We start from the raw sequence: 21,300 nt of genomic DNA, 5'->3' as shown, positions 1-21,300 counted from the left end.
AAAAGGGATTGATAAGATGTTGGTTGAAAAAGGGAAAAAGAAAAATTCAAAAAAAAACCCCAAAAAACAGTTAAAAAAATTAACTTTGAAAAACTAATGAATCATGGTAAAAAAGCCATGAATTCTACGTGCAGTATTCCCCTAGCGCTGGAGTTCTCCCGTTCTCCTTGATCGGTAAACTTGGTCTTGGCTTGCTGGCTGTTCGTGCTGATCTTCTGGGGGAGGGTCCTGTTGCCGTGGTTCCCAAATGTCTTTGCCGGAGGCCGAATTGCCCCGTCCTTGTTGGTCCGGGCTAAGCAAGCTGCTTGGGTTTGCTCTCAGGAGCTTTTGTTCCCTGCAAGCTCTCGGTACAGCTTTGGAGGACCAGGGTGAAAATGGTGGCCTCCCACTCTCTGCCCGGAGGAGCCGAGAACTCGGGGCCCCGCTCCTCAGTGCGCCCCCAGAGAAAAGCAGTCACTCCCGTGTCCCCGGTCTCCGGCCGCACTCCATGCTCACCCGGCCTGTGACTGAGTGTTTCTATCTCTGGCACCCGACCCCGTGTGGAGTCTCCAAACCCAGCAGATCCCTGCAGTACGTTCCCGCACCGCTCCTCCTGGGGGAGGGAGGGGAGTCTCCCCGGCTCTGCTGCTTCTTGGGTCCCTGCTGGAGGCGCAGTGGCCCGACTGGGCCGCGGATCACAGTTTATGGCAACCCCGAGCTGAGAGCCCGCGCCGCGGCTCCGTCTCTGCAGCCGGCTTCCCCGCTCCGATACCTGGGAGCTCTGCCGCACTCAGGCACCCCCGGTCTTTCTGTGACCCCGAGGGTCCTGAGACCATTGTCCCGCGAGGGTTCCACCCCCTGCTTAGCCACTGGAGCGACGTCCCTCCGCGGAGCCGACTTCTAAAAGTTCCGATTTTGTGCTCCGCGGCTCTAGCACTTGCCAGAAGCGGCCGACGGAGGCCCCCTCCCCCGCCGTCTATCCTCCCGAATATCGCCTTGGATTCACTTCTCCGCACGTCCTACCTTCCAGTAAGTGGTCGCTTCTCTGCTCAGAGTGTTGTTACTATTCTTATCTTTCATCTCCTGTTGAGTTCGTAGGTGTTCAGAATGGTTTGATCCCTATTCAGCTGAATTCCTGAGACCAAACAAAATCCAGGTCTCCTACTCCTCCGCCATCTTGCTCCCTCCTTATATGTTTACTTTAATAAACACACAAAAGGAAAGTTTTCTCCCAAAAGGTTTATTTGTCACATTTAAAGTACAAAATCAAATACACAGATCCAAATATTGAGCCATGTATACATATATACATAAATCACTTAGACCTACACAACCCATCTGTACATTCTAATATAACCACCAACACTATCTTTTGAGTAAAAAGCATCACCTCTAAAAAAACAAAGTTTGTTATTAGTAACACTGCCAAATGTAAATTATTTTCACTTTATCATTTGCTAAAGGATAGAAACAGATATTGCATAGGAATTGGGGAATTTCTAAGTATAAATCCAGTATGTCTACATGGGCTTTTTAAAACATATTCTATAGGAATAATCAACAGATGAACTTGCCAATAAAAGTCTTTGGGCACATTAACTATAAAAGAAACTTAAGTTATGAGAAAAAAAACTTTGTAAGGTTAATTAATTACATTCCAGAGTTTTTATTTTGGTTTTTAATGCAAAGAAAGGACTTTATTTTGTCTAACAGCACAGCATTTCTAGGTCCTATTTTCTATAGAGTTGTAATGAACTTTGGGGGAGATACCTCTATCTGTTAAAAATTAAACTGGTCACTAAAGGAGGTATATGATTTTTAACACTGTGTGGATTGTTTCAACCAAAATACAAGAGCACAGTTATTTAGAAGAAAGGCAGAAATTTTAGGCTTTCTGGATACAGAATATATGCTGTCACTGAACACACAGATGTCCTGCTGATCATGGAGACTAAGTTATAACAGCTTCTTTGTTCTAGGAGGTCATCTACCTCACATGCAGACCACAGGATACTAAGCCTCAGATGCTTAAAAACATCTCCATTCCGGGCACAGAATTTTATCAGTGCTTACTCCCATAACTGGGAACACATATATACATACAGAGATATGGGTCATTATCAAAGTCAGATTTCTATTAATGGCTTCACAGTAGCAACACAAAATGTACTCAGTGTCACATTTCCATAGGAAAATTAATATTTACACTATACACTTCAGTCTTGAAATGCGGGCCCAAAAAACATTCAATTCTCAATAGCCAATGAATTTGCTGAGGGTCCCGTTACCCCCAAATCACCCTAATTCAGCAGAGCAACAGGCCTTCCTTGGCCGCCAGGCGCTGGCGGTGGACTTTGTCTTGCCGTAGTTCCTCGTGATTGGGATGCCAGAGTTTCATGATGATCCTTTCAATGTTGAGGGCATATACAGTATGTGTAGGAATGACTTCCCTGTGTACCTGTCATTAGAATATTCGCATGTGTCCAATTACATGTCAGTATATTTATTTTTCCAACATATAAAGTTAAAAAGTAAGGGCTGTATCAACAAAACACTCACAGACAAGATGCACAAACCTATCAACTACGAGCCAGAGCCGGATGGAGCTCCAACTAGATAACAAGGAAACAAAGAGCAAGCTTCTGAAATAGCAGTAAGGGAAAAAAAGGATGTTCTTCCTTTTCTTTCTTTCACGGGGGACACGGGGGCTGGGAGAGGTAAGTTAGGAAGGAGGCCTGGGCCCTGGATTTGAAAAATGAGGGTAGTATTTATCGTTTTAATAACAAACTAAAAACTGAAAACCGAAACCAGGAAGAGGAAAAGCTACTGAATATCTTTGTAAACTCGAAGAAACTTTGAACCTATCCATAAATCTAAGTCAACCTTAAGGGGCCAAGAGTTACCTGCAAAGCTTCGAACAGGTCGTACATGTTGACTGGAGGCACGGATGCGGGGAGAGTGTCCCCCGAGCAGGCCAGCAGGAGCGCAGCTTGCTGCTCCGCGTCGTCCGGGGGCGGGTGAGAAGCTGGGTTCGGACCAGCACAAGGAGCAGAGAAGGCTGGAGGACTGAAAACAAAGCCAGGAACTAGGAAGGAGACAACTGAGCAACTAGAACAGAAATGGGCTTTAATTCATCTTATTAAGAATATCTTAAAATGAATGAGAAACCCACCTACAAATCCAATTATTTTTTAGCTAGTATATACATGAGTAGCCTGTAATTTTAATTTTCAAAGGCAGCCCATCTGTCAGGCTGGAAACAAAATGTACAGCAACTACACTTACACTCCTCTCTCTACAATGTTAAAAATATTTACTAAGCTCAGGATACTGAGCCAAAATGGTCTCCTGCCCTTAAAGTGCTTTTGTCCAGGGGGAAAAAAAATAGACCTTAATTAAAGGAAAATGAAATCGAAACACTGACTTGGGAGAGGAAGATAAAACGTAACTGGAGACAAGAGGATTGAAAAATAACATGCAAGAAAAGAAGACAGAGCACCGAATAAGCAACAGGTAAAAACGGAGAAGGGGCAAAATCCAAATCTTGCCAATTTCCCAAAACAGGACCCAGATACAGTATCAGCAGGGAAGTCAGGCATAATTTTTAGATCCTAATACTGTAGGAGCTGACCTATACAATTCTGGAGAACACCCAGGAGGTAAAGCAACAGCGAGGAGGTGACTCAGACAAAAAGCACAGGCAGGGTGCAAGCGCGGGTACGGGCGTCGGGCAAAGGCAGCCCTGGCGGGGAAACGAGCAGCCGACAGAGAGGTAGGAGCGCTCCGGGGCCTGGCCAGTGGGGACGAGACGGCAGCTCGGGAGGCCAGGCAGGGTCAGAGACGTTGCTCCCAGCATTCAGCCACCAAAAGGAGCCCCCCCCTCCTTTCTTTGGTTTCATTTTTTCTAGAAAAGGAGGACAAAAGAGAACAAATACCCCCACATATAGGCCTGAATGAGACTGAGAATGGAAATCTTCACATTTGGCAACCTAAATATAAATAGTGAACCTAATTCAAGACGGTGCTCTTCAAAATGGGCCTTGTGAAGCACGTCAAGGTCTTTAGCCATGAAGCAGGCACTGATACGGCCCCTACGTGTGCCGTCAACACTCTCTGCTACGTCCAGCTCTCTTCTCGGCTTTCCCGGCCTTCACCCTTTCCTACCACATCTCCTTCCTTCCCTTCCTGTTGGTTCTGCACCCTCACCCCTCCCACCAGCTTTCCCAGTTACACGTTCCTCTCTGAACTTGTACCTCCCCGTCATCTCCCTAACCAACCAGATAACTGGCACTCAAAGAAATTCAGTCACTTCAGTTACCACAAGAAAAGTTACATCATTGCTTTTTCTTTCCCAAAGCCTTAAAATGTGGACTAAATTATTTGCGGGGAACGAAGAAAGGAAGGTGGAGGGGTGAAAAAAGACAAACCATGGATGAGACGAAAGGTAATCCAGGTCATCTCATAAAGTGATGACTTAGGACATTACAAGTCCTGGGAGCCCTCCGTGGGAGGTGGACAGAGGAATCCCAGAGTCTGGGGCCGAGACCGGGTCTGTCAAGAGCAACCTGATGACACCCAGCACAGGCCGCTCTCTTGAGCTAATGCCTACAGAAGCCACGTAAGGACATAGAGAAACACCTCCCTCCCCTCCTCCCACCATCAAGATACCCAGCCTTGACCCAACAATCACAGGCCACGCTTCTGACCGAGGGCAGGCCCGCTTCTACCACCAGGCAGGTGCTGCCCCTTAGGAGCCATCAGAATGCACCGCCTCAGGGAACCACTCCACTCCACCTCAGAAAATAGGGGGCACTCAGGCGCCTGGGTGGCTCAGTTGGTTAAGCGACTGCCTTCGGCTCAGGTCATGATCCTGGAGTCCCGGGATTGAGTCCCACATCAGGCTCCCTGCTCAGCGGGGAGTCTGCTTCTCCCTCTGACCCTCTTCCCTCTCGTGCTCTCTGTCTCTCATTCTCTCTCTCAAATAAATAAATAAAATCTTTAAAAAAAAAAAAAGAAAAAGAAAATGGGGGGCACTCACATTAAACCACAAGTGGCAGCCTCTGCAACTTCACTTCTGATAAACAACACCAAATAATTCACTAGTTATCATGCAAGGATGCAACGTAATAAAGCTGCACTGCTCTCAAAGGTACTTTAGACTTTACAGAAACATAATAACCAATTATTTAACAGGGGTCTAACACATAATAGCATAGAAACTAGAAAGAATGGTTGCAAAATCACAAGAAACTTCATATACCTTTCTATTAAGTTGTTGTAAGCTACTACACTATTCTTCAGGTATGGCTGTGGGGTTACATTACTACCAAAGGCATATTTAAAATGACCATCACGTAACCGATAAGCTTTCCTTCTTGACACAACTGATGTCAATATATCTTTAAGGTGATTCTGTAAAAACAAGAAAGAAAAGAAAAATAGCATGAACTCCTGTTTAAAAGCAAATCATAAAACTTCCATTGACCAAAAAATGTTTACTAGCATTTAGTGGATGGAGATATGAGACAGGCTAGCATACGATGGAACCAAATGAATGTTTACTGAAGAGCCACAGAGCCACACCAGAGCTGGAGGGTGTAGGAAAGAGGGAGATGTGCTATTTTTATTTAGTTCTATTTAATATGGGCTTGCTCTACATGAAATTTATTAAAGAAGTTATTTATAACTCTAAATTGGCTCCTCTCTCAAAAAAGAATTTTCAGATAGCTTTAAATGAAAGTACAAAAATAAATACATGAAATTTTTAAAAGGAGGCAAACTACCTTGAAATCTGGTTTAAAACAGGAAAAAAGTTTCAAGATCTAAGATTTATTGGTTATAATGCCCAATCTACTAAAATCCTTGCATGAAAAGAACCTTGGCTCTCTCAAAAGCCACATATACAACAGATATATAAGAAATAAGCAAAAAATTAGGTATTTAGTATCACTTTATGAGAGCCAAGTACATAAGGGAGGAATGGAAAATGTCTGTGAAAATAAAGGGACAGAGCTGGTCCCAGTCTACCAGTAGTAACAGGGGCGTTTTCAACCAAACCAGGAAGATCATCTCATCTGATGAGGACTTAATGATATATTCTGTTATTTCCACACCCAGAATTCATTTAATGTTTACAACTTCATGAGATAGCTATTATGATCTCTGAGGTACATGTGAGGACCTGGAGGCCCCACGTGTTGGGAACTGCCCAGTATCACCCAGCATACCTGTGCACTATAGAACCCCACATATTCCATCAACTAACTAAATGAATGAAGTGAATGGGTCAAGCAGTGTGCCGAGACAAGAATCCCACTGTTTAGGCACGAAATCTAATGCTCTTTAAATGCTGTGCCACAGGAAACATCAGTGATTTTAATCTTTAGGATTCTCAATCTCTTTTTTTTTCTTCTTCCCCTTAAAAACTGTTCCCCTGTTATATTAAACACCAAGTCAAGCAGAAGTGTTACGCCATAATCAACCTCTCTGAAGAGCTCAGTCTGTTCACTGAAGGCAACTGCCTGGACCATGAGGTGTCTCTCTCCTCGAAAGAAAGCAATTTCAGGCTGACAATTCTGAGATGACGACATTTCGGTTCTTTTCTCGCAGAACCAACTTTCAACAACACACACAAGCTCATTACATCCAACCTGTGAGATTGTTTCTGCCACCAGCAAACCAACCTCCACCGCATAGACAACCGCTGAGACCGCCTCCTCGGTGACGTTGTCCAGCCCGTGCTCGTAAGCAGTCACTATCATCCTCCCTTCAAGCTGACCCCGAGTGGGGAGCATCATTGTGTGGGAACAAAGTTTCAAGTCATCATCATCTTGGGGATCCTTTGCCACAAACTGCTGGGCTCCCGAGAGGGGATTTTGAGGCTGGAATCTATGCTATGGGTAAGAAAACTTTTCAAAATTATTCATCACAGTGGCAAGCAGTAAGACAAACAAAAGTAACCAATTTATTGGACTTGAGATCCCACAAATTAATGCCACCAGAGCCATAACACAGAGGTTAAAAAAAAAAAAAAGTAACTCATGCACAAATAACCACAGATTCTCACCCATTAATTACATAGTAATAATGAAGACATGAATTAAGGGGAATAATGGTAGTATGCACAGTTTATTCTATTCAATTAATACCTTGGTAATCACAGAATATATGGCTCTGTGCTAAAAATTACAATTAGGGGAAAGGAGAAGATATAAAACTATTTTCAAACAAGTCAGAGCATTTGAAGTATACTTGTAAGTAAGCAAGTTCTGAAAGTAGAAATATATAGTAATACTCCAATTACACTCTAAAAAGCCTACGCAACCAACATAACAAATCTAGTAACAGGTATTCCAAGAGAACACCAGACTCTGTAACTACTTTATAACATCTTCTACTTAAAATCCTCAACACACAATCTCACTAAGACATAGTCATTCTAATTATTTAAAATAGTTTTTCTCGGGGCGCCCAGGTGGCTCAGCTGGTTAAGTGCCCGTCTGACTCCTGATTTCGGTTCAGGTCATGATCGCAGAGTCATGAGACTGAGCCCCAAGTAGGGCTCTACGCTCAGCAGGGAGTCCGCTTGAGATTCTCTCTCCCTCTGCCCCTCCCCCTGCTTGCAGGAGCACGCGTGTGCGCACTCTCTCTCTCTAAAATAAATAAATACATCTTTAAAAAAATAAAATAAACCAGTGTTTCTCAATCTTTTCCCACCCATAAAGCCTCTGCCTTCCTCGGGTAGACTCAGATAGACCATCTGTATTCTCCTTCATCAGTGGGAGATGTGCTGCTAGTAGCGAACATGACCTGTCCCTGTTTGAAGTTTGTATTACAAAAGAAATACTGGCTGTTTTTCCATTTTCCAAGTATAAAACTGTATTTTATAGCAAACATCCCTTTTTAAACCAAGGTATGTCTCTCTGGAGATACTGATGCCCTCCAGGTTGAATATGACTGATAGAAAACACAGAGCAAAGCTAGCAATAAATGTTTGTTGATGCTAATCAATAAACCTATCAACACCCAGTCAAATCTATAAAAGGAATACTTTTGAGAAACTTTCTTCCCCAGATACAAACAAAAAAGCAAGTTATTCTAAAATGCTTACAAATTTTATAGCCAAACGCCTTCATGACTTCTCTGCTGATCCCCAAAGGCTCAGGGCCTAGCTGGGCATCACCAGGATCCTACCAGAGGCCTCCAGGCATGCCGGAGCCATGGAACAGAAGTCTTCAATGTAAGAAACATTATTCATTCCAGAAAAATATTTAAGAGGAGAAAGAATACAGGCATACTGTTTGAGTCATTAAAAAATCATTAGGTACTAATGAAAACATATTAATATTTATGTAATAACAAACTAGCATTATAAAAATTCAGACACTTGGGACTCACAGTCTTTGAAACTCTCATCAACTTCAAATACAGTAACATCTTTCCTCCTTGAATCATGCCCTTTTTTTCAACTCTACTACCAGTATTTTAAGATTTATTTAAAAACTAAAGCCAGTTTCATCACACCAGCATTTAAATCAGTTGTTATCAAGATCTATTGAGTAACAACCTACATCAAATTTCTGACGAACAGAAGAAAGCTTTTTCTTCCCCTTTGGTTTTCCAGGTTTAGCTGCAGAACCCCCCGTCCAGGGCAAAGATCCAGCACCCTCTGTGAGAGAGAAAAATCATAACCATAAGAGAAAATAATGACAATATCAACTGCCAAGTTTGTTTTCATTTTGGGCTAAAAAAGTATGGAATGCTCAAGTAATGAAAATAATAAATGCTTAAATTCAGATCTTCTCTTTCTACTTTCTAAACAAAATTACGAATCCTCTCAAATCGCATTTTTTTCAGCTGTTACCAAAATTACTCCTTTATAAAGACAAATTTGTTTTTCATATTTTAATTAATGTTTATTGGGTGCTTTGTTTGCTTATGAGTAGCAGTAGTATCAAAAAAGTAGGACAGAATTTTCTAGTTCAAAATGGTAAACAGAGCACATGAATTTACCTCCTCTCTCTTCCAAGACCCCACTAAAAATGATAATAGTGGAAAGTAAACAGCACATATCCACAACGGTGACAAAAAGGAAGATGAGTGAAACAAGATGAGATCTCAACAAATTTCAACAATGAGCTAAAGAGGTGCTGAATTACAAGCAGACAAATGGAAGCCGTAACCTAGCAGTAACCTAGGCTAGGTAAGGTTGGGAAATGCAGAAACCAGTCAGCCAGGGTAGCAGAAATCCACAAAAAATCTGGATCTGGAGAAGGTCAGTACAGTGGAAACCAGGGAGGGATCAGGAAAGCTAAAAACAAGATTAATGGAAGGTCTATATCAAAAATCATCTACACAAACCCCTTTCCTCACCACTAGCAGTGGGCTCAGTACAAAATAAAAATGCAGGGTCCTTTGTTCAAATATTTACAATTTCCAAACAACCACAGTAAAGCACTAAGCCAAGTATGGGGTCCTTCTGAGTTCATGGGCAGTTCATAGGCCCTGAAGCCAGCCCTGCTCATGCCCATACCTAGTGCAATATTTATAACAGCAGGGGAAAGGGGGAGACGAGGCAAGAGAATGAAGGGCTCTCCTCTAGTTAAACTGAACAAAATTTCTGGGATTTACTACAGTAGTTGGTAGGGATGTTGGCACCCTAGAGCACAACTCTCTGCATGCTGGCATTTGAGAAACCCCAGTTTAGCTGGCCTCCCGTCAGCTCACTCCAAAAACAGACCAGTTTAGCTGGCCTCCCGTCAGCTCACTCCAAAACAAAATCCCCAGGCATTGTATGCTTCATTCTTAAACATGAATCAGCAGACATTTGATGATAATCTGTAACATGATCAGAAAGACCAAGCTAAACAAACAGAAAATAGAGGTCCCAGATTAAAGAATTCAGGCAACAAAAAGGACCTCAAATAATTTCTAACTGGTATCTTCAGAGAAGTTTGAAAAGATGTATATCCATAAAACAAAAAGAAGATATTATAAAAATTGCTGAATTAAAGAACGCATTGGAAGGGGGGGCCTGGGTGGCTCAATCACTTAAGTGTCTGCCTTCGGCTCAGGTCATGATCCCAGGGTCCCGGGACTGAGTCCCGCATTGGGCTCCCTGCTCAGCAGGGAGTCTGCTTCTCCCTTTTCCTCTCCTTCTGGGGCTCCCCCTGCTTGTACTCTCTCCTTCAAATAAATAAATAAAATATTAATTAAAAAAGAATGCATTGGACAGAAAGACTGAAAGAGTTGAGGAAATCTCACAAACACAAAGCATTAAGACAGATGTCTAAAATCAGTAAATCCAGAAAGAGATTTAAGCTCCAGTGAGGAGCTATCAAAGTCCTACCAGAAGAACAAGAAACAAAGTAGTTTTCCTTGGGCACAAGTCTAGGAGTGGGAAGAAACTTTTCATTATCAGACCTTCTGTATCATTTCTTTCTAGCCCTGAGTGTAAGTATATATAGTTTAAAGAAAAAAAAAAAATCAAAGTAATCCAAGCTCATTACAGTACACTTGAAAAAATTACCCCCAAAACTTTTGTAAGAAAAAAAAAAAACCCACTCATCATCTAAGCAATGACATTATTTCCATCTTGATGTTTTTTGAAGAATGAGTTTTTAAAGCTTTAAAAAAAATACTCCAAGTTTGTCAGTTAAAAAAAGGGCTGCTTGGACACTTACCATGATGAGCACTGAGGACTGTACAGAAGTGTTGAATCACTATATTGTACACCAGACACTAATATAACACTGCATGTTGCCTAGACAGGAGTTAGAAGGGGCGGGGTGGGGGGTGGGGGGAGAAGTGCTTGGGAAGTCAGTTCCTCCTCCCCACCACGCCAAATGTCTCGCTGATGAGGTCAGCCAATCGCAGAAGGTTCCCAGAGAAACCGACTCGTGCTGGATGGCCTGGCTGTTAGGTGACCACATTCCAAGCGAGGAGGCAGAGCACAGTGAGGAGGACTGACTGACACAAGGACAGTTTTCCAGCGGTAGGCGGATTTCAGTGGGAATCCAACACTTCCACTTACTGGCTGGATAAGGTGTCAGTTAAGTTTTGCTTTCATTTCTTTATGTCTTCTCTGAAGTTTGTTTCCTAGTCCATAAAAAAAAAGAGGCTAACCCCTGCCCTAAAGAGTTGTTGCAAAGTTTAAAAAGAGCACAGAGTGTCTGTTGCACTGTGGTCACTTGATCGATATTATTAAAATCATCTTTCCTGCCTAGCTTAGAACAACAGAAAACCCATCCTAAGTATTATACATACAAAGAACTATTTCTCTATTTCACTTTTAATAGAAATCATCTCTTTGTTGCCAGCAACTATTAATTTCATTTTGAGGAAATATATTCTGGGTGTTGGACAGAGAAATAACCTCTCAAATTCCAAATGTTTCATCATTTATTTTAAAATCACCACTAACAAACATTCCTGAATATCAAAGGCTTTATTTAGTTAGAATCAGCCACTTAACACTTGCTAATACCACTTCGTATTTGTCTGACATTTTTTAATTTCAAGGGCACTTTTTCACATGTTCTTTCGTCCACTTTTTTATATATATCTATAGGGCAAATGTTACTGTATTTTATAAATGTGAAAGCTAAGAACACCCAATAATTAACTATATCACCTAAGCTAGCAGCAAAACCTAAACTTGAACCTAAGTTTCTTGACTCCTATCAACCAGGGTTTTTACTCCCAATCATACCACTCACCTTTTGCACATATGCCCCTTTAGAATATACCTACGTAAAAAGCAAGATCTAGTTCTCACAATGTTGGCTTTCCTGATCAAATTAAATTTTACACAAAGGAGTGGATCATCTTTACGATCTCACTAGCTGAAGTCCACCTCTATCTAAAGAAAACAGAACATCAGAAATCTGACACATGTGACAATGTACAGCAAGGGGCAGTGTTGGGTAAGGGAAGCAGCCCCTACTAACCCCACTCTCCATACACAAATGCTCACTGTTCACCACTCTACACCAACAACAACTTCTTAAGAGTGTGCAGGACTTGGGACTTGAGGAGATTGTGTCTGAATTCTTTATTCAGTAGAGCTTAGCAGAGAGAAACAACAGAAAGTACTAGTAGTCACTTCTACATAAAGATGACCGTCACAATCACCACGGGTCCTTTAAAAACAAAAATATTCAACTTAATCTACAGCAGGAAGTACTTATAAATCCAAGTTTTTAACAAGAGCTCAGGACAAGTTTAATTGTAAGGCAGATTTTTAATGTATTTAATTCTTTATTTTTGACTACTTGATTAAAATAAGATGGTTGAAAGAAGTGACTTGCACCATTTAAGCTCCAAAAAATTAGGGGCAAAGTATTGTTTCTCTCTATACCTATTCAGGGTGAAGTGGCAGAATTAGCTTCTACCTACCTCCCCCACAAGCTGCAGCTCTAACCTTCCAGGTGCTACTATCTTACTTGAGAATACAAGTGGAAGTCCAGGTTTTCACCATGTGGTTGCCCCTCCACCGAATCCTACCTCACCTTCCCTCTATCGTGGAAACTCTCTCCTAACACCGGCTGCCCTCAGCTTCTCCATCCTGACCGCCCACCCTCTTCCTCACTCGTCTTTCATTTAAGTAACTGAAAAATCAAGCTGAGTGGCCAGTAAAGACCAAAAGTCAATATAAGTGCAGGGAAATCACCTGCACAAAGGTTCTATAAAACAATCTGTACCTATATAATAAATGTTTTCTTCTGAGCAGTTCAAAGACCATTTCATTTGCAAACAACAGATGTGTCTGTTAAAGGAAGCTAAAGCCCAGTGCTCCATGGCTTTGCTAACTGACATCCCTGGAAATATTTCTGCTCCCTTACCTGGTGTAGACACCAAAATCTGACAACGCGTAAGAATAGCCAGGAGGAAATCGTTGTGAGAATGGACTGAAAAAGGGAAGATTGTCACAAATCAAATACAAAATATTTAAAACATAAGGAAACCATTATTTGACTTGGATTACCCCCTATCCTGCCATTCTTTACACTTTAAATATCCATATTATTAAAATAATCTTACACACCACTAAAAACCCAATTTTATTTTTTAAGTGAGAAGACTACAAAATTTATTGCAATTACTTATTTGCCATTTATTCAAATCTGGGAAAAATTCAGAACAGTAAAATAACTCCCCAGATAATTATTTTACCATTATCCTGTGTGAGAAGTCTATGAGCTTCAAGGTCAAACTCTTCTTTGCTGATCTTCTGCTTGAACCACAACTTTAAGTTAGCCCAGTATCTGCAAAGGCAGAGGCAGTATTAAGAACCAAGGGGTCTGCTGCTTTCCCAAATTCACCTTACCTGCTCCAAAACCCAGGGAAGGAAATTTTGCATTCCCTACTGAATAATGAGCTGAGTTGTGCTCCTCCCCCCAAATTCATATGTTGAAGCCCTAGCCACCCCAGCACCCAGGAAGTGACTGTATTTGGAGACAAAGCCTTTAAATAGGTAATTAAATTCAAATGGCGTCTTCAGGGTGGGCCCTAGGCCCATGTGATGGGTATCCTTGTAAGAAGAGATTAGGACACACACACACACACACACACACACACACACACACGCGCGCGCGCGCCAGTGTCCATCTACTAGCTAAAGGGAGAGGTCTCAGAAAAAAACAACCCTGATGACACCTTGATGTCAGACTGCAGCCTCCAGAACGACGAGAAAACAAATTTCTGTTGTTAAGCCACCCCATCTGTGGTATTTTGTTATGGCAGCCTTGAAAACCAATACCCCTAGGAATCAGAATACCAACAGAAGGAGAAGGAAGAAAAGTTCTTCCCAAAAGGGACTGACAGGTAGGCCCATAATTGGGCTCATGAATCAATCAGTCAAAAACCACAGCTGTACCTTTCCTTCCTCTCTGTTAACTTTCTAGAAGACCTACCCTCCAGAATCCTACATTTAAGATTTATATTTTAAAAGTATTATTATTAAAAGTATTAACTTTTAAATTTTAATTTCAAATACCCTCATTTTCTAATTATTAACTATAGTTAATAATACTGTATTGTATATTTGAAAGTTGCTGAGAGATCTTAAAAGTTCATAAGAAAAAAACTTTGTTGTATGTATCATGACAGTTTTAACTCCTTACTGTGATGATCATTTTGCAATATATTAAGAATACTTGTTACACACCTGAAACTAATATAATGTTATACGTCAATCATCCCCCAATAAGAAAAAATTATATTTTAAAAGGAGTATGTGTTTTATGGGTTGGGAAGTGGTCATTACTACTGATCCTGGTAACCTCCTTCCTTTCAAATGAACTCAAGTTTTAATCTAACTGGCTGAAGTATTGAGTATCTAAAACACCTCACCACAAAGAAAATACCCGTGGATATGAGAAACTTAGTGGTTTTTAAAGTGAAAACCAACCACTAATCATAAAAGGTACCAGTTACCTAGCAGGAAAAAAAAAAAGATTTGACCCTTTATACCTTAACATTAGAAATAGGAATAAAATGACTTTTTCACATCCACAGCCTTTGATTCTGTGTTTAAGGAAGCTGCTCCTTGCTCATGAAACAATTAAAAATTAGTCTATGTCTTACAATCACTTTCAATTCACACTTTGCTACTTTCTGATGCTCACTTGAGTTCCTGACAGAAAAGAAAGAAAAAAAAAAGATGGTTTATGTTCTCACTGCCTTATTATACCCATGGCAGGGCTTCTCCTGAACACAGATTAGCTTCAAGTCATCTCAGTATGTAACTCTGTATCTAACCCGCCATGTATGCAGGTAACTGCATGCAAAGCTTTGGGTTCACATGCCTTCTTTTTTTCCAGGAGAAAACTATAGCTTTAAGGGAGTCAAAGGTGCCCAAGACCCATTTCACGCAACAGCAAAATATGTTTAGAGTTTGGCACGACTTCTCACCTGATACTCATACACTCGTTAGTCAATAACTTCCCAACAATGGACACTTAAATGCTTTTTTTTTTTTTAAGACAAACAATTATGAAACGAAATAAAGCTCCACAGAAAAAAACAAGTCTTTCCCCAGCCCATTCTATCCAACAAAAGATAGTAACAGGAGACAAATTTCATTACTTAAAAGCCCCATGTCACTATTTTAAAAGAAAGATGCGAATGTATTTGTATTTTGAGTGTGAACTTGTAAGTAAAATAAGGCTCTATCAGAAAGCTCTACCAACATGATACTACCTACTTCTCCAATGGCAAACTTTCTAGCCCAAACAGCGAGCGTCCCTTCCAAGATGTGGAAGACCTGCTCCCCAATCCTGGTCTCTGTGTTACCTTGCTGTATAGCTATGAACAAATAACTGTTTTCCTCAACAGTTGGGGAAAAAGTTAGTCAACCTCTATGAAGGTGAGGATGATGGAAGAGAAATGTAAGTGGGTCAGACCAGGAAGCACTGAAGATACTTAGAGAAAACTAAATAACATGATCAAGTCACCCAAAAATCCAATACCTCTCTAAACAGGACACTCTCCTGGGTACCACACAAAGTGAGTAAACTAGCAAAGGCCATGTCCTTCCAGAAGCTGATGTGGGCATGCACTCTGACATAAAGGCACTTGGACCACTAGATAAATAGAAAACAACTCTTATCTGGGTTCCTTATACACTCTCTCTGTTCTACCTACCACCAAGGACCATGTTTGAATGGTCCAAAGCATTCTACTCATATATAAACCAAAGCAAACTACTCATGGAAGAAATATGAGAAAATACTGCATAGCAATATTATAGTGTTCAACCAAGAGACACTTTTTAAGGAGCAGGGGGAAAAGACAGTGAGAGAATGGAAAAATACGAAACAACCCTGTGCCATTAACTATTCCTGGCACCAAAGCATATTTTGATTGCACTGTTAGTGGAGATTCACACTACAGATGCACCAAATTTAGTTTTAGCATCTATATTTGACCAACATCTGATAACCAGCATTGGCCTTTAAAGACCAAATAGGAAACACTAACTTCAAATTTCTGGCACATTTGTGTGATGTGTGTGGGATCACAGAGGTCACCATCACATCTAATCAGTAAATCACACACAGCCAGGTCTCTCAAATTTATTATGGTATGGAAATACTTTCAAATACTTTAAGCATCCTAGACATAACAGTAAAAACTCAATTGTGCTTCAAAATGTAAATTTTAGCAGTCAGTATTACAAAAGTAACAAAGTATAGTATTTAATGAATTGTGAAAACTGTTAATTTTACCTATTAAAATAATTAATTTTCAATTAATTCAATAAGCAAAGAAACTGAGAGTAAACATGAATATTAAGATGTAATTTTAGGTAGAATATCTTTGGAGGTCAATAAATGTTCAGAAAAATTAAATAATTATGCCAAAATAATAGATTTTAATGCCAGTGTTTGTAGAAGTTTAACGTTCATAATATTAAAATGATCTTTAAGAATTATATTTTGTTTGGGGCGCCTGGGTGGCATAGTTGGTTAAATGTTAGACTCTTGATTTCAGCTCAGGTCATGATCTCAGGGTGACACTGAGCCCCAGGACGGGATCGGGATCAGTGTTCAGGCATGGAGTCGGCTTGGCATTCTCTCTCCCCCTCCAGCTCATGCTCTCTCTCTCTCTCTCTCAAATAAACAAATCTTTAAAAAAATTATATTTTGTTTCTAGTTATTCTGTTTAGGCCATGAGTCTTTCAAAAAAGTCTTACATGGGAATTCTGCGTATCTTGCTAGGATAAAAAGCAGAATGTCAACTCCACCACCTCAAAATTTCACAAAAAGGTAAAATTCCAAAATGATGTATGACATCCAAGTAACTTCAATCTAGTTATAACAAAGAAAATAAAGAAAAAAGAGAAGTGTCCCCCAAATGCCTTGCTCCTCCAGCAACATTTTTAAGTGACCATCTACTGTGTAATACAAATGTGTGGAATATTACAGAAGTCACCGAGCAGCAACAACGCAGGCATTATAATTTTAAACATTTAAAATCTGCTTCCTATATTTTTAAAAAATAAAATTGTAATAACGATTCATGTTCTGAAAATTCCCAAACTCGTCCTTGTACTTCAGAAATATATTATTTGGGAGCACCTGGGTGGCTCGGTCGCTTAAGCGACTGCCTTCGGCTCAGGTCATGATCCTGGAGTCCCGGGATCGAGTCCCGCATCGGGCTCCCTGCCCAGCGGGGAGTCTGCTTCTCCCTCTGACCCTCCCACCTCTCATGTGCGCTGTCTCTCTCATTCTCTCTCTTTCAAATAAATTTTAAAAATCTTAAAAAAAAAAGAAATATATTATTTGGCTTCGGCCTTGGCTAAATATTGTTCGTACATCCCGCCATTCAGGGTGTGCCCCGAGTGTGTACTCGGTTCCCTGCTATAAGCCAGGTCTGGCTGGGTGCAGGTTCCTTTGGAACCCCTTGTAAGGTATCAGTGCCAGGAATCAGGCACGAGAGACCTAGTGACTCTTGAAGAGCTACATAACCTCTCTAGATCTCAGTCTTCACATCTATCAAACGGGAGTAACGACTGTACCTACCTCACATCTCTGCTATGAGGATTAGATGAGACAGTACCTTTAGAGTGCTTAAAAGGTGTTCAAATACCGTCCGCTACTGAGATCATCACTATAACTGCAGAGGCGCTCGGTATGTTACCGGAGGGTCTGTCCGCCTTCCGAAGTTGCTGTCAGTGCTCTATAACGCAGGGTCTACACAACCCCCGACCCCAATAAGCTTCCGCCTCCAGGAAGCCCTCCAGGGGCGGGCCGCCGCGCACGGTGCCCGCGCCAGCCGGGGCGCGTCGGGCTCCCGGTCACTCGGCCCGGGGCAGGCCTCACGCGTCCCGAACTCAGCGCAGGGGCCCGCAACCGTTCAGTAGGCCCCTGGGCGTGGAATGCGCCTCTCCCGCCCCACCCCGGGCAGAGAGTCCCGGGCGAAGGCGCCCGCCCGAGTCCCGAGGGAGCCAGGGAGGCCCGGCCCCTCCAGCTGGGCGAGTACGGGTTGCACGCCCGGCTCTGGCCCGAGAAACCCGGAGGCCCCGCCGCCCGCGAGCATAGCGTGGCAGCATAGGCCTCGGGGCGGCGAAGGGTGTCTCCAGGGTGGGTCGGCAGCCCGAAGCCAGGGGAGCACCGGCGCGGAGACCTGGAGGCTGCGCCAGAACAGCTCTTACTGTTTCACGTTGTCCCCCAGGGCCTCGCTCAAGTTCTTCTTGGCCGCCTCCAGCTCGCTCACAAAGGTCGCCATTGCTCCCCACGTCTCAGCCCGACCGCAGACGGCTCTGCCACAGTGACCAACAACCGAAAAACCAATTCTGCGAGAGTCTCGGCGCTGGAGGCTCGGTCGGCTCCGGTCTGTGCCGCCCCCAGTCGCTCAGAAGACGTTTATTTGGTTTTCGGCTCCGCCCGCCTTGCTTAAGAGAAAGTGAGGAGGCAAATTCGCGGTTTTCTCAGTCGTCCTCCTCCCGCCCCTTCGAGTCACGTGATTCGTTTCGTTGGGCCCTCCCGCGCCCAACTTAAACCCGAGGCCAAACTGGCCTGCAGCGACGCCTGCAGGGCCGGTGCTTCCCAGCTCTTTCGGTCTGATACCTGCTGAGCAAATTCCAAATCTGGCCCGCGGTCCTTTCACCTAGATGAGTATCTTCACCCGCAGATCAAGAAGTAAATACTGTAACAGTTTGGTTTTCTTTCGTTACCTTAATTTTCGCCAAGCACTACTCATGTAATATGCCACTTAATAGATTCGTCTCGTTAATTTTCTGCCCCCTCCAGCTAAAATGCAAATTCTATGGAGACGGGTTTTGTGTTTTAGTCACTGCTGTTTCCCCCGCAGTTCCTAGAGCAATGCTTGGCCCATACCGGGCTCTCAGTAAATATTTGCTGAGTGAATGAAGTAATTGTGAAAAATAAGGAAAATACACAGAAGGATTTAAAAAAAAAAAGAAGGAAGGAGGAAGAAAGAAAGAAGGGAGGGAGGGAGGAGGGAGGGAGGGAGGGAGGGAGGAAAGAAGAAAGAAGGAAGGAAGGAAGGAAGGAAGGAAGGAAGGAAGAAAAGAAAGAAAGAAAGAAAGAAAAAGAAAGAAAAAAGTGTTTTACCACCAACTCCGGACAAACTTTTAACTGAGATTTCTCCCCCACCTGCCACACTCCCCATAATTTGTAATCATGCTCTATCTTCAGTTGTGCATCTTGGTGGGTTTTTTAAAGCTCAGTATAATAATATAAATATTTTCCTCTGGTATTACAGTGTCTTTATAGTCATTTTAATGACAGCTTTTTAAATACCCCACAGATAAAATGTACACAATAACTTGTTTCCTAACTGTTAGCCTGATTGGTTCCATTTTTTTCTCTATTAAAAGCAATACTTTAATAAACTTTATGCATAAAGCTTTTCTTCATTTAGGATTATTACTTTAGGATAGAGTCCCACAAATAGAATTATTGATTTAAATTATAAGAATATTTATAAGACTCTTGGTGTATATTGTCAAATTGTTTCCAAAAGATTGAAAATAATCCCAATTGCTTTGAAATCTTGTGTAATTTCTCTACAGAGGCCTCTTCAAGCTGCTTCATTTGTTCAGCGAATAGACAGCTACTATCATATGCTGGGAACTTTTGTGTGCTGGATTTACAAAGATGAACAAGGCAGGTAAAGTCTTCCTATCTGTGTCATAATACTCCAGAGAAATTTTGACTTTTTAAAAAGTAGTTTTCCACTTCTGCTTTTTCATGGCTCCCCACTGTAGACAGAAAGAAAGTCAACCACCAAGTAGGCTAGTAAATGCTTTATTCATTGTCTTACTGAGGACTATAGCCCAGGAACAGTCTTTCAAATTGCTCTAAAGAACTGCTCTGAAGCTTGTTATATATTATGTATACAAATTATATATATATAAAATTATTATATGTACATAAGGGGAAGGGGGTACATGTGCTTGCAAGCAGATCTCCAAATATTTGTGCATCACAAGGTATAATTCTTTAGAGTTCCAAAAATGAAGGTTTACTGATTTCCACACAGATGTGAGAAAGACCCTTAAGTCATCTTAATACATTATGTTTCTATCATGTCTGATTGTTCAAAAATATTGTTTGAATGCCTCTATTTAACTGGTTTTCCGGTTCTTCCTGTTCTTGATTTCTCCTTGAGGTCACTTGAATGTTGACATCAGTCACCTACTGCAGTTTTAGTAAATACCATTGAGTATTGAACAAATTTTAGACTCCTCAATCTGGCCTTCAAATTTTCTTATGACCTGGACTCTGCCTATCTGTCCAACTCACACACATCCTGGCCTGTCCCCATCACCCCTTAGAATGCACTTTGCATTCCAGTTATTTGACTTTCTATAACAAACCACATGATTTACACATATCTTTATGTGTACATGCCCTTTACACATATCTTCCCCTCTGCTGGTTTTGAGACCTATGGGTGGCTACCTACATTTTTCACAGGCAGGTTCAAACAAGTATAAGAACCTGTTAAAGGGCCAATTCAACAGCACTAGGAAAGGGCACAAGGAAATGTTTAGGTATATCTTCCAGGAACAGTCCTTGTTTCTCATCTCTATCACTACCTATCCACTAAGAAGAATATGACTCTTATTGTTTCACATCTATGCTTGATAATACCTGAAATGCTTTACATCTGGTTCAATTAAATATTTCTTTTTCTCTCATCACTTTGTACCCCTATTAGCACCAATTTCAGTATAATTGTTCAACGTCCATTTAAACTGTAGTGTTGGACAATATAACATACACAGAAGTCTGACCAATGTACTTAATAGAAATAAATATCAAAAACATTTGTAATTTCGCAGATGTCCATTGACAGATGAATGGATAAAGAAGATATGGCATATTATATATATACATATATATGTATATATATAATGGGATATTACTCAACCATCAAAAAGACTGGAATCTTGCCATTTGCAACAACATGGATGGAACTAGAGGGTATTATGCTAAGTGAAGTAAGTTAGTCAGAGAAAGACAAATACCATATGATTTCACTCATATGTGGACTTTAAGAAACCAAACAGATAAATGTAGGGGAAGGGAAGGAAAATAAAATAAAAAACACAGAGGGAGGAAAACCATAAGACACTTTTAATTCTAGGAAACAAACTGAGGATTCCTGGAGGGGAGGTAGGTGGGGGGATGGGGTAATTGGGTGAAGGACATTAAGGAGGGCACTTGATGTGATGAGCACTAGGTGTTAGACACAACTGAGGAATCACTCAATTCTACCCCTGAAACTAATACTACACACTATATGTCAACTAAATTGAATTTAAGTTAAAAAAAAATTTGCAGTTTG

At 41.4% G+C, this 21,300-nt stretch overlaps 1 protein-coding gene across 2 annotated transcripts; it reads right to left on the bottom strand.

The window, feature by feature from the left end:
* Window positions 1–1,198: 1,198 nt before the first annotated feature.
* On the bottom strand, window positions 1,199–18,313 carry TADA1 (transcriptional adaptor 1). 2 transcript variants are annotated; one of them, XM_028111695.2, is made up of 8 exons: window positions 18,137–18,313; window positions 13,153–13,244; window positions 12,822–12,887; window positions 8,550–8,647; window positions 6,630–6,872; window positions 5,240–5,391; window positions 2,883–3,045; window positions 1,199–2,437 (listed from the first exon to the last, which is right to left on the bottom strand). In XM_028111695.2, the coding sequence occupies exons 1-8, from the start codon at window positions 18,208–18,210 to the stop codon at window positions 2,285–2,287; spliced, it is 1,041 nt and encodes a 346-aa protein (XP_027967496.1). In that variant the 5' UTR covers window positions 18,211–18,313; the 3' UTR covers window positions 1,199–2,284. The 2 variants fall into 2 exon arrangements, with proteins under 2 accessions (XP_027967496.1, XP_027967497.1); XM_028111696.2 differs by having other exon boundaries at window positions 6,663–6,872; window positions 18,137–18,312.
* Window positions 18,314–21,300: the final 2,987 nt, after the last annotated feature.

Source organism: Eumetopias jubatus, unplaced genomic scaffold, assembly GCF_037043125.1.
Source record: "Eumetopias jubatus isolate StellerSeaLion01/CBP00866 unplaced genomic scaffold, mEumJub1_p1.0 scaffold_12, whole genome shotgun sequence".
Classification (NCBI taxonomy): Eukaryota; Metazoa; Chordata; class Mammalia; order Carnivora; family Otariidae; genus Eumetopias; species Eumetopias jubatus.
Note: the sequence above shows the minus strand (reverse complement) of the source record. Positions and strands in the feature narration are given on the sequence as shown.

Bases quoted from the DNA above. Each gene is read 5' to 3' on its own strand.
- TADA1 (XM_028111695.2), bottom strand. From the start codon at position 18,210: ATGGCGACCTTTGTGAGCGAGCTGGAGGCGGCCAAGAAGAACTTGAGC. The intron at 6,873-8,549 runs GTAGGTTGTTAC...TCTTACCCATAG, and splicing joins CTGTTCGTCAGAAATTTGAT to CATAGATTCCAGCCTCAAAA. The intron at 2,438-2,882 runs GTAACTCTTGGC...TTCTAATGACAG, and splicing joins ACCTGTTCGAAGCTTTGCAG to GTACACAGGGAAGTCATTCC.